The sequence below is a fragment of the Pleurodeles waltl genome, chromosome 4_2 (genome assembly GCF_031143425.1).
Source record: "Pleurodeles waltl isolate 20211129_DDA chromosome 4_2, aPleWal1.hap1.20221129, whole genome shotgun sequence".
Classification (NCBI taxonomy): Eukaryota; Metazoa; Chordata; class Amphibia; order Caudata; family Salamandridae; genus Pleurodeles; species Pleurodeles waltl.
In genome coordinates, this window is record NC_090443.1 from 27,431,655 (window position 1) to 27,451,438 (window position 19,784).

General features: G+C 44.9%; 1 protein-coding gene across 1 annotated transcript in view; it reads right to left on the reverse strand.

Annotated features, from left to right (window-relative positions):
• Positions 1-19,784, reverse strand: part of LOC138292090 (uncharacterized) — a 148,691-nt gene that overhangs the window by 83,769 nt on the left and 45,138 nt on the right. Inside the window, exons 8-10 of the mRNA XM_069230466.1 lie at positions 9,287-9,537; positions 7,970-8,077; positions 6,893-7,081 (exon numbers count right to left, since the gene is read on the reverse strand). Of these exons, the coding sequence (XP_069086567.1) occupies positions 6,893-7,081; positions 7,970-8,077; positions 9,287-9,537 (548 nt within the window). The remainder of the gene's footprint in view (positions 1-6,892; positions 7,082-7,969; positions 8,078-9,286; positions 9,538-19,784) is intronic.

The window sequence follows — 19,784 nt, forward strand, 5'->3', positions numbered from 1 at the left end:
AGATTATAGAACCAGTTGAAGCTTCTGAGTGGGTATCACCTTTGGTTGTCGCACGTAAAGCCAACGGCAAAGTGCGTTTGTGTGTAGATTTGAAAGGGTTAAATGAAAATATCATTGTGGACCAGTTTCCTTTGCCTCGCATTGATGAGATGTTGTCTGCCACGAGAGATGCTAAATAATTTTCCACTTTGGACTTGTCGTCCGCTTACCACCAGGTTAAATTGGGTAATCATAGTAGACATCTTACTGTGTTCTGCACACCATGGGGTTGTTTCCATTTCAAACGTATGCCTTTTGGGTTGGCGTCGGCGGCTGCCATTTTTCAGAGGTTGATGGTGCAGTTGTTTGGGCATTTGCCCAATGTCACATTCTTTCAGGACGATATTTTAGTTATGGGAAGCAGTAAGAAACATCATGATAAGGAATTAAGGAATGTAAAAACAGTTTTGACTGCAGAGAGCAGCAAATGTTGATTTGCACAAAGAAATGTGAAGTATCTAGGACATGAGATAGATCAGGATGGCATCAGACCTAAGAAAATGTTGGTAGAAGCTATTAAGAATGCCCCATCTCTGACGTCTAAGGATGATTTGAGATCCTTTTTAGGATTAGCCGAGTTTTATTCAAAATTTGTAGAAACCTTTTCAGGTAAAACCTACCAAATGAGAATGTTACTAAAAAACAAAGTGAAATTCAAATAAGCTGTCAGAAGGCTTTTCAAGAAATTAAGAATGTAATTGTAAATGCTCCAATGTTACATGGGTACGATCCGAAAGCCTGTTCTATTATCACCACAGATGCAAGTGGCAAGGGTCTTGGAAGTGTATTAACACAGGTTGACAATATGGGTAAAGAATATGTTGTTCATTTGCATCCCGTTCTTTATCTCCCACAGAGGAAAAATACTCTGTGATAGAGAAAGAGAAACTTTGGCATGTGTGTGGGCATTAGAACATTTTCGGAAATTTATTTGGGGGCAAAAGTGCATCATACAGACTGACCATAAGCCTCTTACGAAATTGTTAACTACAGAGGGTTTATGTAGAGAATCTGCAAGAATAGCTAGACTATCTATGAGATTACAAGATTTCTTATATGAAGTGCAGAATGTTCCTGGGGTAAAAAATTTTACTGAAGACTTTCTAAGTAGAATGTCCTTACCTTTAAAAGAACTGGATCAGGATCCGTGGAATGATTGCTGTGTAGCTGGTGTGTTTGATGAGAATACTTTAAGTTCATTGCAAGAAGAAGAATGGATCAGGGAGTATGAGAAGGATGAAGTGTTGAAAGAGGTGAAAAACAAAGTGATGTTTGGATAGGATAAAGACAAAAAGGTGAAAAGCAGTGATATTTTAAGGGCATTTTGGGAGGTGAGAGATGAATTGAGTATTGAAGGCGAGTTTGTGTGTAGAGGTGGGAAGATTATTCCTCCCTGTGGTATTAGAAATAAACGTATTGCTATAGGACATGAAGGTCATTCAGGAATTTCTCGCACAAAAAAGGGAATTAAAGTACTTTATCGGTGGCCGAAAATTGATATTGAAATTGAAAGATTTGTACGTGACTGTGTGGAGTGTGAGAATAGTAACAAAGCTCAAAAGACACTGAATCCAGTGATCTCTTCTTCAAGTTCTCCTAATTTACCATGGGAAGCGGCTGCTCTAGACATTATGGGTCCTATTAATTGGCATGATGGTACTTCAAAGTTTATTGTGGTTTTAGTGGATTTGTTTTCAAGGTGGATTGAGTTTTCTGTTTTACAAAAAATTGATACTAAGGCAGTAATTACATTTTTGGAAGAAATATTTTTGAAGGAAGTATTTCCTAGGATTTTGTTGACGGGCAATGGTGTTAAATTTAAATTTGGGGAAATGAAAACTTTTGCTAAATGACTGGTATAGAACAAAGATTTACAGCTTTGTATCATCCCAGGGGTAATGCTGTAGTGGAAAGAATAAATTGAATTTTCAAGGGCATCATTCAAATTGTAAAGCATGGAAATAAAGGCAATGTAGATTCCGAGTTAAAGAAAATGTTATGGGCTTATAGAGTAACACCTCATGAGACAATAGGTCAAAGTCCATTTGATATAATGCGAGGTAGAATTCAATTTTCAAAGATTAATCCTGGTTGGATGCAAAGAAGCAGACAAGTATTTTGGAGCAAAGAACATGTAAGAAAGTGTATAAAGAGTTCACAAGAAAGGAATAAGTGGTATTTTGATAATAAATATGGCACTAAGGAAGTGCGTTTGAATGCAGGAGATTGGGTAAGAGTGAAATCCGTAAGGAAAGTAGCGAAAGGTGAAAGCAAGTTTAGTGAACCTATAAGAATTAAGAAAGTAATGAGAAATACTGTTTTATTGGATGATGGCAATGTGTCACATGAGTCGCATTGCTATTGCCAAGTCTTGCAAACAAAATGTTGTGCAGGATGATTTACTGGAAGGTGATAATAGCAAATATTGGTGGTTAAAGTGTGATAATGATGGTAACAAAGATTCTAGAGTTGTTGAGGATTTTGATGCGTTTGGCTGTCAGGAAAGTACTCAGACTCTTACAAATATGGGGAATTGTGGATGTGATGTGAATGAGGGTGAATGAGGGTGAATGAGGGTGAACAGAATGAGTGTGAACAGAATAAAAATGTTGTTTGTGGTGATGTGAAGAAGAGTTGTTTTGGCAGGGTTGTGAGAAAACCTTTTTCTCCTGTGTTTTTTTTGTTAAAAAAAGAAGGGGGTGTGTAGTGATGTATTGGGTAGAATGGTATGACATCAAGGGAAGTGGAATGTATGGGTAGGCTGTGACTGGGGAGTTAGAAGATTGGAATGTTGGGCTTGTGAGAGGTCGGAGTTGTGTCGGTTGAGCAAGTACATGTTATGTTATGTTATGTTATGTTATGTTATTTTTATTTGTACCGCGCACAGCTGCCCCAGCAAAGGGGCGTCCCGGCGCTTTGAGAAGGTAAACACAACACAGCACTAAAAGCGGGCAAAAGAAGACAAAACACAACAGATAAGCTTAGACAAATAAAAAGGTCTTAATAGCCCGCCTAAACTGAAGGAGCTCATCAATGGCCCGGATTTGTGGAGGAAGAGAATTCCACCAACTCGCTGCCAGGACTCGAAAAGAGCGGCCCCCAATTCTGCTCAGCTTAAAGCGCGGAACCACTGCTAAGTTCTGGCCTAACGATCTAAGAGTGCGAGAGGGAACATAAGGAATCAGCAATTTCTCCATGATTTGCGGGGAAGTACCCTTTAAGATTTTAAATGCAAAACAGAGAACCTTAAATCTAATCCTCTGCTGCACAGGGAGCCAGTGGAGAGAGCGCAGAGTATTGGACACCGAACATCGCCTGGGGAGACCAGTCACCAGTCGGGCCGCAGCGTTTTGAACCCGCTGGAGCCGCCGAAATTTTGACTGGTTTATCCCCGCCAGTAGGGAGTTGGCATAGTCCAACCTAGACAGCACTGATGCTTGAACCACCAGCTGTCTTGTAGGTGCATCAAAGAATTTGAGGATAGGTCGAAGTCCTCTGATGATGCCATAGCAAGAAGCCGCCACCTTCTTGGTATGACAGATGAAACTCAGAGAAGAATCAAACCATACCCCCAAGTTTTTTATCTCTGCCGCTGGGAGGGGAGTCACACCCAACTCCGAAGGCCACCATTTATCATCCCACAAAACCACCTGTTTACCAACCACCATAATCTCCGTCTTTTTGGTGTTTAACTGGAGACAGTTGGATTTCATCCAGTTAGCCACTTCCCGCAGACCATCACAAAACCTGGGAGCCTCCAGGTCTGAGTCCCCACTCAGTGTGACCGCCAGCTGCGTATCATCTGCGTAGGATACCATGGTTAGGCCCCACCGCTTGACGACCGCAGCCAACGGTCTCACATACAGATTGAAAAGGGTGGGACTCAGTGAAGACCCCTGTGGGACTCCCTGGTCTAACGGGTAGAGTGATGACTTACCGGGCGGGATCGCCACCTGGAATGACCTATCCATAAGGAAGGAACGAAACCAGTGCAAGGCGGAGCCAGAAACGCCCACCTCCTCAAGACGCCGAATCAGAATTCCGTGCGAGACCGTGTCGAAGGCGGCACTAAGATCTAATAACAACAGTGCCGCCGTCCGACCGGAATCCATCACGGAGCGCAGATGCTCGACCATCGAGAGGAGGGCCGTCTCCGTACTATGACCCGCGCGGAACCCGTTCTGGGTAGGATCAAGAATGTTAAACCTACCAAGGTGGTCTGTAAGAGTGGCATTCACATGGGCCTCTGCTATTTTCGTGGCCCAAGGAAGAAGGGAGATAGGGCGGTAGCTTTCAGGTTTAAGGGGGTCAAGGGTCGCCTTCTTCAGAATTGGTGTAACTACTGCCTGCTTCCATCTAACGGGAACCACTCCAGAAGAAAGAGACAGGTTGATCAAGGACAGTACCGGGGAGCGGCAAACCGGTGCCAGAGTCTTAAGTTGGGCGGGTTTCAACGGGTCAGCCGGAGAGCCAGACTTAATTTTGGCGCTGAGATAGTCAAACATCTCCAGAGATAAGGGGGGTAAGATGGAAAGACATTCCCCCTCACCTAAGGTGCGACCAACCTGCTCTAGCATCAGGGAACCCATTGGGAAAGTGCGATAGATGGCTTGCACTTTTTCATGAAAGAAAGAGGCCAAACCCTCACAATGTGAATCCGAGCATATTTCCCCTGCAATTACTCTCTTCGCCATCAGGTCCTTTAATACTTTAAAAATAAGTTTCGATGGATTGGTAGAATTCTGAAACTGTTGAGCATAAAAGGAGGCACGAGTTTGACACACTGCCCTGTGATAAATCTTGATTTTAGCAAGATAACATATTTTCAGATCAGAGTCATATGACTTCCTCCATAATCTTTCGGCCTGTCTACAGACCCTCTTAAGAGATGCCAAGGAAGTGTCATACCAAGGGCTCGGCCCCTTCCGGTGACACTTAGACCAACACATAGGAATCAGAGAATCGAGGGCACCAGAAATCCACTCACAGAAGGAGTCGTATCCACAATCGACCTCAGTGAGCGGACCTAAAGGAGCCTTCTCGAGCTGATGATAAAAATCCTCCAGACTTAATTTGTTCCAGTGTCGTTTAAGAACAAATCTATCCTGAGATACAAAAGGAGAGTGAGACAGAGAGCATGCCATTTTCACCAGCATGTGGTCTGTCCACAGCAACTGAGAGGAACCAAGAACTCTGAGACCTTCTAAATTTGTGAAGAACGGGTCAAGAATATGACCACCTTTATGTGTGGGGAAGGTAATCATCTGCGAGAGCTGTAAAGCCTCAAGATCCACCAAAAAGCTCCTAATAGTAGGTAAGGAAGGACAGTCCAAATGGAGATTAAGATCTCCCACAACATTAAAATTTGCGCATCCTAGTGCCTCTATGCTAATATACTCAGGAAGAGTAGCCCTAAAAACAGAATCACAGCCCGGAGGCCGGTAAATTAATAACCCAGAGAAGGTAAACTGATGACTAAACGCTATTTTAAATAGGGCACCCTCACACCCCAAAAGTTCAGCGGCTTTCCACTGACAGGGATAACACCGTTTGGTGACCATCGCAATACCTCCACCTCTAGTCGTACGATTTAAAGTAAAAATAGCATATTCTGGGGGAAAAGCTAAGTTAGTTATCGAGGAGTCAGAGTCCTGGAGCCACGTTTCCGTCAGAAAAAGCACATCCGGCGAACCATCAGCAAGAAGGTCGTAAATCTCCTGATAGTGCTTTACCACAGATCTGACGTTTAAGCTCCAGATACTCAAGTCCCGTTGTCCTATCCTCTTTACAGCAGGCCCTAAGGAGCGTATAAGGGAGGGGGGTTCCAATGACCATACACCGCACCTACAGTGATATGGGCCACACAACGGGCCTACAGGCGAACACTCGCAACGTGTACATTGACCCCGAAGGGCCAGTAAATCGGACCTACTATAGGTTCTCAAACGAACAGTCATGATTACCAGGTCCAGAGTTCTGCCACGAGCCGCGCTTCCTTAGCGCGGACGGGCGCGGACGGGCGCAGACGGGCGCAGACGGGCACGACTCTGGCACGACTCTGGCACAGCGAAGGCACGCCTGCTGCGCGTATCCGCTGCGCGTTGGGGGGAGCTTTAAATAGGCGTCCCTCCACTCAGCCGGAGCGCTAGACCGCTCGTCAGCAACCCCACCCAGAGTGATCACCACTCCAAGATGGCGCCCAAAGTGACCACCACTCCAAGATGGCGCCCAAAGTGACCACCACTCCAAGATGGCGCCCAAAGTGACCACCACTCCAAGATGGCACCCAAAATCAATACCCCAGAGACCGGACCCGCCAAACAGCGGTAGGAGAACCGATTAGAGTGCAGGTAAGGGGGTTACAATAAGTCCTATAAAATCAGGGCAATAAACAACTAAAAAAGAACACAAATAGTTATAAAGGTAGCTTTTAAAATAATATCGCAGTATAGAGGCGCATAACGCGATGCAAAGCGCGAGTACCTTCTCAGGGCAGCCCCCAGGGCAGGTCGCCTTAAATAGGCGTCCCTCCACTCAGCCGGAGCGCTAGACCGCTCGTCAGCAACCCCACCCATGTACATGTATCTCTGTCTCATACAACCAACTGGAAATAAACTACTTAAATATAAGAGGAGCCGTCTTCTTACTTCAGCCACCTTGGGGACGAGGGAAGAACCTTTAGAGTGGTAAGTGATGACATCTCAAGTGGCGGAGATTGCTCTAACAAGGTGATAAGGACCGGCCTCTTTTCCTGAAGGAATGCCAAATAGGTGGACAACATTATTCTACATCCCACTGGGGGTCATTACATTATTCTAATGCTTGGCACTAAACTGCCAGTAGTGATACTCACTGCCTGCAGGTCCTCCCTTCCCTCCGTCGACCCCTGTGACAGCTTCTCGACTGCTGTCAACACGTGCTCCAGGAGTGTCTTCCATAGAGTGGGAAAGCCACATGGGCAAGTTGCATCGGTGGCCTCCACCTCTTCAGTCCAGTGTACCGCCTTCCGCAGCAGCACAGACAGGGCCTCCTGCCTCAGAATCTAGAAGGCAAGAGGGCAGGCAGGCTGTGAGGCTCTCCTCGGCTCTAACCCAAGATTCTAACCTTCAGCTCCCCATTACTCCTAGACCATGAATCCCCATCCCCTTTCACATTCCTTCAGACCCCAGGTTCCCCCTTTACCCTCAGGTTATTAGCAGGTGATAAATGTGTGTGGTGAGCTGCCTCGTAATTATGCTGTAATTAGCTTGTAGCTTCTAAACTTCCCACTCTAATACTGGCTCCCACCATTGACCTCTGATGATAGCCTGTAAGGTCGCCCCCCACCCCCCACTCTAGACTCTCACCATTCTCCTCCAATCCTAGGTCCTATACTATTTCCTGTGACCTTAGGATCTCACTATTCACCATTCATCAAGCCTGTAAACTTTCATCTCTGACTCCACCTCCCACCATTTCCATCTGACCCCAGGCTGAAAACGCCCCCCCTCTGACACTAAGCGCGCACTACTCTACTCTGACTCCAGCCTGTGAATTTTCCCCTCTGATCCTAAGCTCTCACCATTCTCCTCTGACCCCAGGCTGTACCCACTTTCCCCTCTGATACTAGGCGCTCAGCATTTCTCTTTGACCCCAACCTTTAAATTTTCCTTTCTGCCCCTAGATCGTAGCATTCCCATAGGGTGTGGACATTTGCCTCTGACACTACGCTCTCACCATTCCCCTCTGGATATATGCTCTTACCGTTCTCATATGTCCCCTTTTAGGCTTCAACCATTCTCATCTGATCCCGCAGTCTAAACTTTCCTCTGCGCTCCTGGTGTTTTCTCTTGAAGGTTCTCCCCGTCTCCCTTTAACCATGAACTTCATCGCTCTGGTCTGACCCCAGCCTCTGAACTTTCCTCTGCGAGCCCAAAACGGATGTCATTACCTGCTCGCCTTTGTAGGCCACGGTTGCTTCCAGTGTCTTCATCAAGGAGTCTACAGCACCGAGTTTTGCAGCAGATCCACCCAAGAAGCGACCGAGCCTGTCAATGCCCTGCAAGATGAAAGATCCGCATAAAATGTCTGCCAGAGCCGCCTGTTGCCGCGTGGCCTCTGCGAGGGCTAAGAATGTACGCACATGATGTCATAAGCAGAGGTAGGGAGCGCGTGCATGCTATTGCTTCTGTGACGTCACTAACCGGGGAAGGTAGCATGCGCACAGGAAGGGAACCACAGGCTGCAACTTGTGCTGCACTGGAAGGTTCTGGTTGCTTTGTGGGTGCTGTGACCTTAACCGGAGGGCTTTTGTGGTATTTATCCTATCTATGCAAGGAAGTATTACCTGCTGACGCAGATTCGGTCAGACCAGTGGGGGGCGTGTGACACGGTACGGATGGAATGGGCCAGTCTAGAGGTGCCTTGAGGCAGGCATACAACTTCGCTGCACATCCTCCCCTGAGGTCACAGAACACGCAACCTCCAAATCAACCAAGACAAACACTTTATTTCAGAATTCAATACTAGTCACTAGAAATCGTGCCCTGAGATAGAAAAATAGTTCTTACCAAAAAAGTAGGAGGCGTACCTCCGACACAACACGTCAATACAAAGATCAAAGCAGCGTTGTTCAAAAGGATGTGGGGGCATGTGCTCGAAAATGAAGACTTCTACCCCCTGACCTTACAGGCTCAGTTAAACCTAGGACCACTTTTAAAGTTCGACTGTGCAGCCATGCTGTTAACCGCCTAAATACCACAGCATATTGGACTTGGTTTCTGGCACACTGCAGGGGAGTTTTGAAGGATGATGTGAATATCAGCAAACTGGGGGGTGGGGGTGGGGGCAATAACAGACGTCCTGTGTAAACCAGTCCTAGCTTTCAACTTTCACAGGTGCAAGTGAGTTAAGCCAATGGCTAACAAGGGTGAGTGCTCGAGCCAGTGAACATGTAAACACATTGCAAATGTGAGATCAGCGTAGAATATTAGGCTACAACACAGGAGTTCATGGTGCGAAAACATCATGGTAATTGTTAGGTTAAGTGAAGCTTTTCGATATAGCACACTGTTCGCTAGGTTTAGGGCCTCGTGGTGCTTTCATTGTGTGTCTCAATATGCAGCATGTCAGCTGGTCTTGTGTTATTGCAATGATTGGGCTCCGGGTCTTTCCACTCTTCATCAAACTGAGGGCTTTTGTGCACACTGACGCTGGTTTGTGCCACCTAGGGGTTGTTTTGATCAGTTAACATAACCCCATGCCTTACCTTTCTTAGTTCCTGCTCCCCAGCAGACCCTGTCTGGCTTAAGCCCTTGCCATAGTCTAAGAGAAGCAGCAGGGTTGTTAAGTGAGCCCTTCCCAGTGCCCCCTCTGGAAGTGGTGTGGTGGTGGCGATGCGGTGGAGTAAGTCATCTCGTATCTGCTCCAGGTCTTCATCAGAGTACGGCCCACCAGGATCCTCAGGAACTCTGAGGTCAGAGACAGACTGGGGGCCCTTCCCCAGCGCCTTCCAAGAATCTGGAGATATAGTAAAAGAAGGCAAGCGTTCAACCTAACCAGATTTAAGTTATGATTGACGAGAATAAAATGTGTTTCGAGATCTTTGGTTATATTTCACTTTTTTATTTTAATGACGTTTTAAATCCAGTTTCGTTAATAAAATGTACAGAAGTAGATTCTTAAAATACAGATCAATTAAAACTCCTCGTAACAATTAGTGACATATACAGGACATAAAACATATGTGTACAAAACATAAAGAGCTTCAATACCAAAGGCTTTTACTGTTCATCAAAAAAACGGCCCCGAAATTTGCAAAATGTGTCAACACAACTCAGTAGAACAAACATTCATTAAAAGTGCAACAAGAACTTCATTATAAGTATACTTATTATAACTTATGAACAATATTGCTCAAGTCTTATGTAACCTGTTTTTTAAATATAATTGTGAAAGAGCCTACTGAAAACAAATAGTATTATCTTTACCAGATTGCTATAAGGTTTTAATCAACTAGTTGAGAAAAATGCTACCACTAAAACGTGTACTGTATAACATCAGAAAAGGCAGTGCCTGCCTAGCGCCCATGCTTGAGGGCCAGTTCTGGTAATACTGCTACTGACTGGTGCATCCGACAGCATTCATGTTCCATGTATTTGTCACGATCATGCATTCATACCATGAGAACTGGCCACCAAACAACTCCTTTATAATAATTAACTATTTTTGAGTTCGGACAGCAACCTGTAACTTCTACAGGATCTCCTTAAAAAATTATTATCTTTTGAGCATCGCAAATTGGATGAATTCCAACCAACTTACAGCCTGCCCTATGACAAGCACTGGCAAAGCAAATAGTTTTCGACTTTGTGATCTACTGGATTTGCAAATTGCTTTTTTGTTGGTGCTGTACAGCGTTGTCAAAATAAAAAAATACAGTCATGATGGCGATAGAGTCATTCCACCGACGTGTACATTCATCAGTGCGCATACACACACCAGCAGAATGATGCAGATGCCATCTGCTTTAATTTTGTATTTACCAATCCAACATGGCAGGCAGCACTTGGATTGGTAATTACAAATATCTAAACTTTTTAGCAGTGGATGCCCAGTTAAAAACACAAAAGAATATCAGGTTTTTAGAGCAGAGGAGGAAAGGGAAAAGCAGCACATGGAAGGCAGGGGGCAAGAAGCACAAGATAACATCACATAAGCACACATGCAAGGGAGAGCCATACAGAGCATGGAGTGGGGGAGAGAAGCACACGGATGAGAGAGAACACAGATGAGGGAGAGTAACAAGAGGGGAGACAGAAGCATACCAGGAGACAGCTTGATAACACATGCATCTGTGGAATGCTTAAGTAAAAAGTAACAAGATAGAGAGGCTTGGTGCGATAAGAGCAGACAGACAAGAAAAAGCAACATGGAGCAAGAGTGACAAAAGTACATGAGAGAGACAGCTGGGAAACATATGCACTCTTGTGGAGTGCTAAGCAAAAGGAAAAAAGTAGTTAACTAAAAACGAGCAGTGGAAGGACCAGTGCTTAATTTGTAAATAAAAACATGCCGGTGCCCAAAGCCCTCCTCTTAAACATGCGGCTGCTGCAATTAAATGTGCGAACATCGAACACTGAGGTAGCGTAATCCTGAAGCTACCTCAAGCCTTTTCAATCCATTTAAAGACACTCCCAGCTTTCTGCTTTTCCCTTTGTGACGCTTTTTCTTTTTTCTCTTCCTCTGTCTTTCTCATGTATGTCTTTTGCTGGCAGTAGATGCTTGAGGCAGATAATAAGTGCTGTCCCTCAAAAATAAGTGCTGGTCCTCCGCACCAGAAACAACAAGCACAAGTTAAGCACTGGGAAGGGCACAAGTAAAGAGTTAATGTACCTGGAAAGAGTCACACATGAGATTGACAAGGTAAGTTATTTAGTAAGAAGAAAACAAATGAGCATGACATTAAAGGCAACCAACGGTTAGCTATGGTTGGGCTTTAGGTCTACTCTAAGATCTTAGTAAGCTCACAATTGGTCTTTTACATCCACACAGCTTGTCTGGTAGGCTTGACTTAACAACAGAGATGCATATCTTTGGCTTGTCTTCCACATGGAACAAAACAACTGGCGGCCTTTTGAATTGGGCCATATGATTTTCTCCAACTCCGCTAAAAATCTAACTCCAGTCACTGAGTCCAACCTCACTATTCAGCACCACTTTTTTAATCGGCTGCCATTCTGTTTCCTAGGTCTTCACTCTTTGCAAAAGAACTTCCTTTACCTGCATATTGTAGAAAAACATGTGATTCACCTTTAATTTTATTGATACTGGACTACTGTGCTCTTCCCAAATCTCTTCTTAATCAACTACAACTGGCTCAGAATACAATAGCCTGTGTTATTCTCAATTTAAAAAAATTCTGATATATCATCCACATCTAGCTTCTTTATATTGACTTCCTGTTGCCAAGCGATGCCACTTGAAAGGCCCTTTGTCTGTCATACAGCTATTCGTTGTAGTTGCCAAATCTGTTTACAGAAACTTTACTACATATACACTCCAGCAAGAACTTTGTGCCCATCTACCACAAATGTCCTTGTTATTCACCAAGTCACCCATTCTAGAAATGCCTGCACTTTCCAATATTGCACAGTTAAATTATGGAATGTCCTGCCCCCCACGCTCCACTGTGCTAAATCTCAAACAGCTTTTAGGAAACTGCTCAAAACCCATCCCGTCAGCTCATAATCTATCCTTACCTCTGTTTTTTGTTCTAGAGACCTCTTTCATTGCCAGTACATTCAGGATTGGGTGGCAGAGCGCTTTATAAATGCCATTTCATTTTGTGTCTACGGAGAAGACATTTCTATATACACAAGTACAGAAGTTCAGAGTGATTTTGCGGAGGGGGGTCATTCAGGCTGCATTTGCAACAGGGCAGGGAGATTGAGCCACGAGAGAACATGTCCCGTTCCTTAAGTGGGTTATCGAGTGACCGATGTCACAATAAATCCCTAAATCCCTGCTGGGATCATCAAACAAAACAACATTCTAAAATACTTGCAATTTGTGATTTTTAGACATGCAGGACTGGGTAAAGAGAACTGTTTCTTTTCTCTACGCAGTGGGAAGAGTCTCATTTAGAGGACAGAGAGGACAGGAGAGAACACGAGTGTGAGTGCCCAGGTACAGACAGAGGCGTTCGAGAGTGGGCAGCCTGTTAGTGGGTCAAAAAAAGTGGTCAGAATACATAGTCATCCATTTCCATTCCTTGGCCTCTCTGCTGAGGGCACAGACCAATGGGCACATATCAGTTATAAATGTAATTCTGAGCATGTAATTATGACTCTGTGCAAGTGTGAGTGAAGGAGGTACACACTGGTCAAAATATTGACCAGGCAGAAGTAATAGAAAATGTAGTGCTTACATGTGAGGGGTGTGTTTGGGGGGTGGTGAAGTAAAGGAGATGCGAGGAAGTGCACTCATGAGGAGGTGCTAAAGAGGAAATACATGGACTAGATGTGGAGAGAAAATATCTTGTTCGACATAGAGTGAACATAATGGTGTTGGAGACACCCCGAAGCCTGCTACCCCTTGCACAGGCCTCTGTAGTTTTTAATTCACAGTCTCACAATCCAGAATTAAACATTTTCAATATTCATTTTTTAGAATAAAATTAGTGTTGGTATTTTTGTTAAACTGCTAAACCATTGACAAAGCCTCTAGTCCAGCCTGGTTCTAGGTATATATAAGTTGGTGTGTTATATCTGACTGCATTAACAGAAGGCTCGGAGAAGATCTAAGGGTCAGGTGTATCAAAGGGTTTTACCCATTCTGTGTCTATGGGAAAATGTGTTGGTACATATGGCCCTAAAATACCAGCTGGAACCACAGGAACGTCACGCCATTAATTACACAAGCCATGGCTCCTTTAGATACCACACTTTTTTTCATCCCATTACGAGCCCTGTGGCCTCATCAGAATTAAATCCCACTGGTAAGGAGGACCTAGGCGTGATGGTAGAATGTGTCAAAGACTATGGATAGATCGAGGAATATATCTTTGTCAAACATCTTTGGGGCGATAATGGGAAAATCTTCTTTATCCTCTGGTAATATTGTCCTTAGTCCTTTTTAATAGACTAAAACGAGTAACTTTTGCCTAAATCCATTCTAAATCATTGAAATGCATAACGTTTGCCCAAGTCCTTTTTGATACAATGAAATAATCCTAATAATTATACAACTGATTTTCATTAATTGTCACTCAAGCCAAACCGTGGCTGGGGCAGAGGCAGATGTCAGAGTTGGTTTCTTGGGGCGTTGAGAGTTCTACATGTTTCGAGGCCCCACAGGTAGTTAACCCAGCCTCTCACAGCGCAGAAGTGATAAAGCCTTATCGGACAGAGGGCTTTATCGGGTGACTGGTGGGGAGGCCTTATCTGCCGGGTGAGGCGGTGCCGACCGAGCAGTCGCTCCGTGGGTGCTGGAACGCCCTTGGGACACAGAGCCGGGCCGCGGGGCGCGCACCTGCATCTCCAGGCGGGCTCAGGTGGGCCGCAGGTGTGCTGGGCCTTGTTTACCTGTCGTAACTGCCAGGCGCGCGCCGAGAAGTACAGGGCGACTTCCAAGGTCAAAAATGAACCGAACGAAGCCTGCAAAGTACTACCAGCAGGACAGCCACGGCGCCCATATATGTGGGCTCCACGCAGCTATACGGAACTACACGGCCGCAGAGGTACCAGCGAAACAGACTTGAGCCCAATTCAGGATCGTAGCTACTGTTGGTGCAGCAGGTGCAGTGGTACCGGGGTCCACAGCCCTTAGGGTCCCATCGAAAACGAATGTATTTTTCTACCCGAACAGCAGTCAAATGGGCTATTTCTCTTGCTTGCATCGGTGCCCCTGACATTCCTGCTACACTACTGGCCCAATAATGGGGTGTCTTCAAACCAGAACTAGAGCCACAATGCCACAAATTCAGCGCAGCTGCAGAACTGCATGAGAACCAGCAGGCCGCCAGCTGAAGAGGGATACCCTACCTGGAAAAACGCCATCTTGCCCACTCAAGGGATTTATGCAGTGACACAATTATCTGTGAAACAGCTACTGGTGGGCTCTAACCACCTACAGCCACTGTAATACACGTGGAGGAGCCACAATGCCCATCTGTTCCTGGGCACTAATCATACGTGGCTGACACACCTATAGCTTATACCCACCCGTAGCTGTACTTACCTGAAGGCACTAATGACTCATGGACTTCTCTCCAATTTACTTCGCATTGCTATACTCACTGATGCACTATATCCACTTTTGTCCTGTAGTTAAGTCACCCTCAGTATCTACTAACCCACTGAAGAACTCTACCTACTAACTGGTTCAGCCTACCTATGGGCTGGATTCACCGGCAGACTCAGTTCCTTGAAGGTTTTAGCCACCTAAGAGCTCTGCTCACTCATGGGACTACTCAACTGTGGGCACTGTCCACTAGCAGACTTTACTCACCGGCATACTGTACATGCCACAGTTGCTGCTAACCTTCTAGCTTCACTCACTCACCGAGTGTACTCGCCACAGGCACTATCCACCAGCAGTCTGGACCCACCACTCAGTTACTTGAAGGCCCTAACTGCACAATTGTTCTACTCATGTGCTTTTACTGCCCACTAGTGGGCTCTACTAACCAGGAGGCTTTACTTACTCTACTCCCTCGAAGACACTGATCACCCACAAGCACCACTCACACACATCTTTGCTCACTTATTGATTGAATGATTGATTAGGCTTCTAACAAGCACACTAAGGGTCTCTTGCTGTGGGCCTTAAAGGTATGAAGAACAATTACATTTGAGTACTCTTTAATGAGGAAAGTGTTTTTTTTGCTCGATACTACTTGGTATGGAATTTTAGAAGGCCGGTCCATGGTGTGAGACCAATCTTCCGTTTTGAGCTTAATTATCAGCCGCTGTATTTTCAGGAAGGACGTCTCCTTGCTCCTTAGGATGCGGCCTGGACCGCAGATATTCTCTTCCCCAACAGCATTTCCAAAACATCGAAGGGTTTTTGGGAAGTGACACGTGGAAGTCTTTAACTGGAGACAAACACAGTCGATGAGAAGCATCAGTGATGGATATGTAGCCAGCATGCTGTGTAGGTAAACGAATCCAGTTTTAGAAAGAATGTCTATTCAAGTAGACTAGATGGAAGGAGCCCAATCCAAAATGACTGTACCAACTAATTTTAGTGACAAAAGTCGCTGAAGTTTCAAACAACAATGGAAATAGAAACCAGAACTCCGTTGATGGCACTGTGAGCAGAGCAAGGCCTTCCAAGGTTAGATAACCATGTACTGCGGTATTATTTGTGGAAAAAAAAAAAACTTAATGATAAGCGGGCCACTATGTTGTGTGAGACATAATTGGCCTTTTTTCATTTTTTAGAAAGAAACCACTTAAGAATCAATAAAACAACGGCCCTTGCACGCAGGGCGTTTTCACTGTTCATCTGCAGGCTTTCTTGATTTTTCTTGGCTAGGTCACTGCAGGCACTAGTCAGCCGTGAGTCTAACTCACTTTTGGGCTCTGCCCACTTACAACCACTACCCACCCACAGGCTCTACCTATTTTCAGGCTGTTCCTAATAAACAGATCTAGGCACTCACATGCCTGCCTCACCCAAACCTATATGATTTTAATTCTTGCATCAATGCCTTTTGAATAATAAAAGATGTCCTCTTTGTATTACTGGCAGCTGCAGTGTTCATAACTTCCAGTCTGTACTTTCCTTCAGGACACATGCAGAGCCCAGCTCCTCTCGAGTACCTGTGTGTGGAACACCAGGGCAACGGTCTGAACGAGAGAGCTGAGTGGGAGAGGGCTGAGATGGAAGGGCTGAACTGGAGGGGTTAAATTAGAGGAGCTGTAGAATGGAAGAAGAGGCAACACCGAATTAAACAAAATTGAACTGGAGCAGCTGAAGACTGAATTGGAGGGGCTGAGCTTGAAGGCCCGACCTGGAAAGGCTAAGTGATTAAGCTGCAAGATCGTATAGGCTGTGCTGTAGGCCGTAAAAAGTGACTGGAAGGATCTCAGTTCTTATGTACTGGAGGTTCGTATAGGGACATCTTAAGGATTTTGCAGGCCCTGGGCCAAACCTATTTTACAGGCCCTAGTTCAGAACAGTTCTGAATTTATGATCCAATTTCAGCTTTTTCATGCCCTCTTCAGGTCACTGCACAGGCAGACTGGTCCAATTCTAAATGTGTTTCCATCTAATATTTAGGGATAGCGATGTGTATTTCAATATAGCAGCAGCAGCTCACTAATATTATTTCACATCTTCTCTGCGACCCACTGTCTCTCATACCGAGGTCCTCTTTGACTCTAAAAGGAACTTTTCAATAGATGCTGCATGGTGTTGAAAAACAAACACAACATTTCTCAGCAAAATGTAATAGATTCTCGCATATTATGTGTATTGATAATAAGTTCAAGGAAAATAGTATTTAACATAATCTCTGTTTACAAATCATTCAAGTTAAGAAGGGCAGGACTGTGTGGAGAACAGAGTCGGATCCATCAGGTGGCCTCCTGAAAGGCTGACGCCCTGGGCCAGAGCCCACTTTGCCAATGCCTTAAAGCGTCGCTGGGTTCGTATGGACTGAAACGAAGGGGTGAGATGGGAGAAAGTGAGATCTGTAAATAATTCCTCCACAGGCAATGGTAGAAGAAAGGGAGAGCGAGAAGACATATATAGAGGAATCCAGTGTATGTATGTCTGAGTGTTTGTATAACCCCCGATGTGTGGGTGTGTGGTGCCTGTCGGTATGACGCACTATTTGTTATGTGTGCGCGCGCGCCAGGGATGGAAGCAGTTTTAGGCAGCTGTATTTGTGAGAAGGGACAGCTGTTGTGCCCTCCTCCGCGCTGTGGTCTTTCTGAGCTGGTGGAGTAATAACTAAGCAGGGGAAGCTGGAGAGCAGGGTTCTTCTCATGATACACTCTTAGAGCAATAACTAATTTACAGTAGCTAGATTAGCCCCAGCGGTGGGTGGAACACAGCACGCCTGGAAGGGTAACGCGTCTCCCAGAGCAGGGCAGGGAAATAGTAGTTAGACATGCCAACGCCTCACTGTTTTTCAGAGGCACTGCCGAGACTGTGGTATGTGGATGTTATTGTTACTTCCGGTTTTAAAGCAGGTTTGGTAGCTTCACTGGGATCAAAGAGGTTCTAATCTTTGGTTAAACAATGAGATGGCTCATGCTAACGAATAGGCTTACCTTCCCACAAAGTGTAATTCGGAGTTTTCTCTCTCTCCCAGCTCCTCTTCAACATATACATTTTTCCCTTGGCCAAGTCCTTGTCCAACATCAGATAAAATAACATATACATCTGCCAGATACATGTTTGTTTAGAGCAGGGCAGGGAAGCATATGATTGTTGGCGAGTCTCTAGGCCATATCCACTTCTGAAGCAAAGTTGTCTCTGAATGGGTCAAAGAACAGAAATGCTTATTGTAGGGTCCGTGGCGTAGAAGTTTCTACCATTCAACTGGTCTCCCTACCGGGATCCCTCTACCTGCTAAGCCAGTATATCAGACACTTCGGGGCCATTTTGGATTCAGACATCAACTTCACTCTTTATATTAGAACACAAGTCAATAGAAAACATTTCCAACTACTTCTTTCATGTTTTGAAAATCCATCTTCTCCTCCAAACTGATAATTGGATTGAGATACTGCAGGCTCTAATCACGGTTGGACTAAGCTACTGAAACACTGTATAGACTGTCCTCCCAAAAAAAGACCCATAGCAAGACTCTCTCCCTGTGCCCAGTGCACCATCAGGCTGCCAAGTGCCACGCACACCTGCTTGAGTCTCGGATATGTTTTGCACTGGAAGGGTACCCTTCCTGTACAAAATACTATGCTTAGACTAACTTTAAAACATCCCTACTACCGATGTGTGCTTTACAATACAGCACACAGGGAAAGGTGTGGAGAAATAAAAGCTTTTCTCATTTTTAATGCCTGCTTCAAAGTGGCATTGACATTTGGTGCAAAACCCTGTTTACAATTGTTAGTAGGAGGGATTTTCAACCAACAACCATGGGTGGTTGCAGGGGAACTCCCATGTGCCACCAATGAAACTCCCACTCGATGCAGAGTAATGCAAACAATGATTTGCACTGTTTGTGTGACTTTCGGTAAACTTTCCAGCACATAAATTTTGTGGTGGAAAGTAAATTCAACACACATTTTTTTGCACAGGTTAAGTGACGCAAACCCAGTGCTAAAGGATTTTAAATGTGGCCCATACTGTTTTACAAAGCTCCTACCAAAAAAGTACATTTAAGGCAAACCCTATTTGAGTGCTATGCTGAAACTTGGCGATACCTCTGTAGAGCAAAGCATAATGTGCAGGTTACTTCTTTCTTCTGGCCCACAATTCCACCTCAAGCCCCTGTACCCAAAAACGGGAAGTTGAGACATAGAGTTGCTGACTTCTGCTGGTATTGATGCCTGCCCAAAGGGTGAGTCCCCTAGTGAAGATAAAGGAGGAGGGAAGTGGGTGTGTATTCTCTACAGGATGTGCCTGTGCTGGGTATGGATGGGACAGACACCTGCTGGAAGAGGAGAGGAGGAAGAAGAAGAGAAAGAGGAGCTGCATAGACCCATTTAGAAATGGAGTGGACAGAGTCTATTTCTGTACTCGGATTGTGATTGATTTTTAGGTACCACGTGGACCATGTTATCTAAAAAGCAAGCACAGTCTTATTCAAGAAATCCAAGCTAACTCATAACTATCACCTGAAAAATGGCAATGCACTGGAGGAAATCTAAGCTTGGAGGAAAGCATGTACAAGTTTATTGAACATGCGGGAATGACACAATTTTTTAAGCTAAGCAGAATACACAAAGTTGGGGGGTGGTTCCAACATCTGGATGATGGGTAACCTCAGAACTAGGCTCAATTTACCTATGACTAGGTCAACCACAACCTTTCATGAAGGACTTTTCATCCTATACAAAAGACACAAGCATCATTCTGTCAACCTCACAGAACATCACATGGCAGGAAGATTTCTTCAAGGCAACTATTGACGAAACCAGTCTTTACACCCTGATAATAACCAAGATGGATTGGAGGCTCTAAAACAATGGCAAACCAGATCAGTACTGTACTGGAGTACTGACCAAATAATACTGGAGATACTAGAATTTTGACCCCAGTACAATATATTTACATTCAGTATAAACATT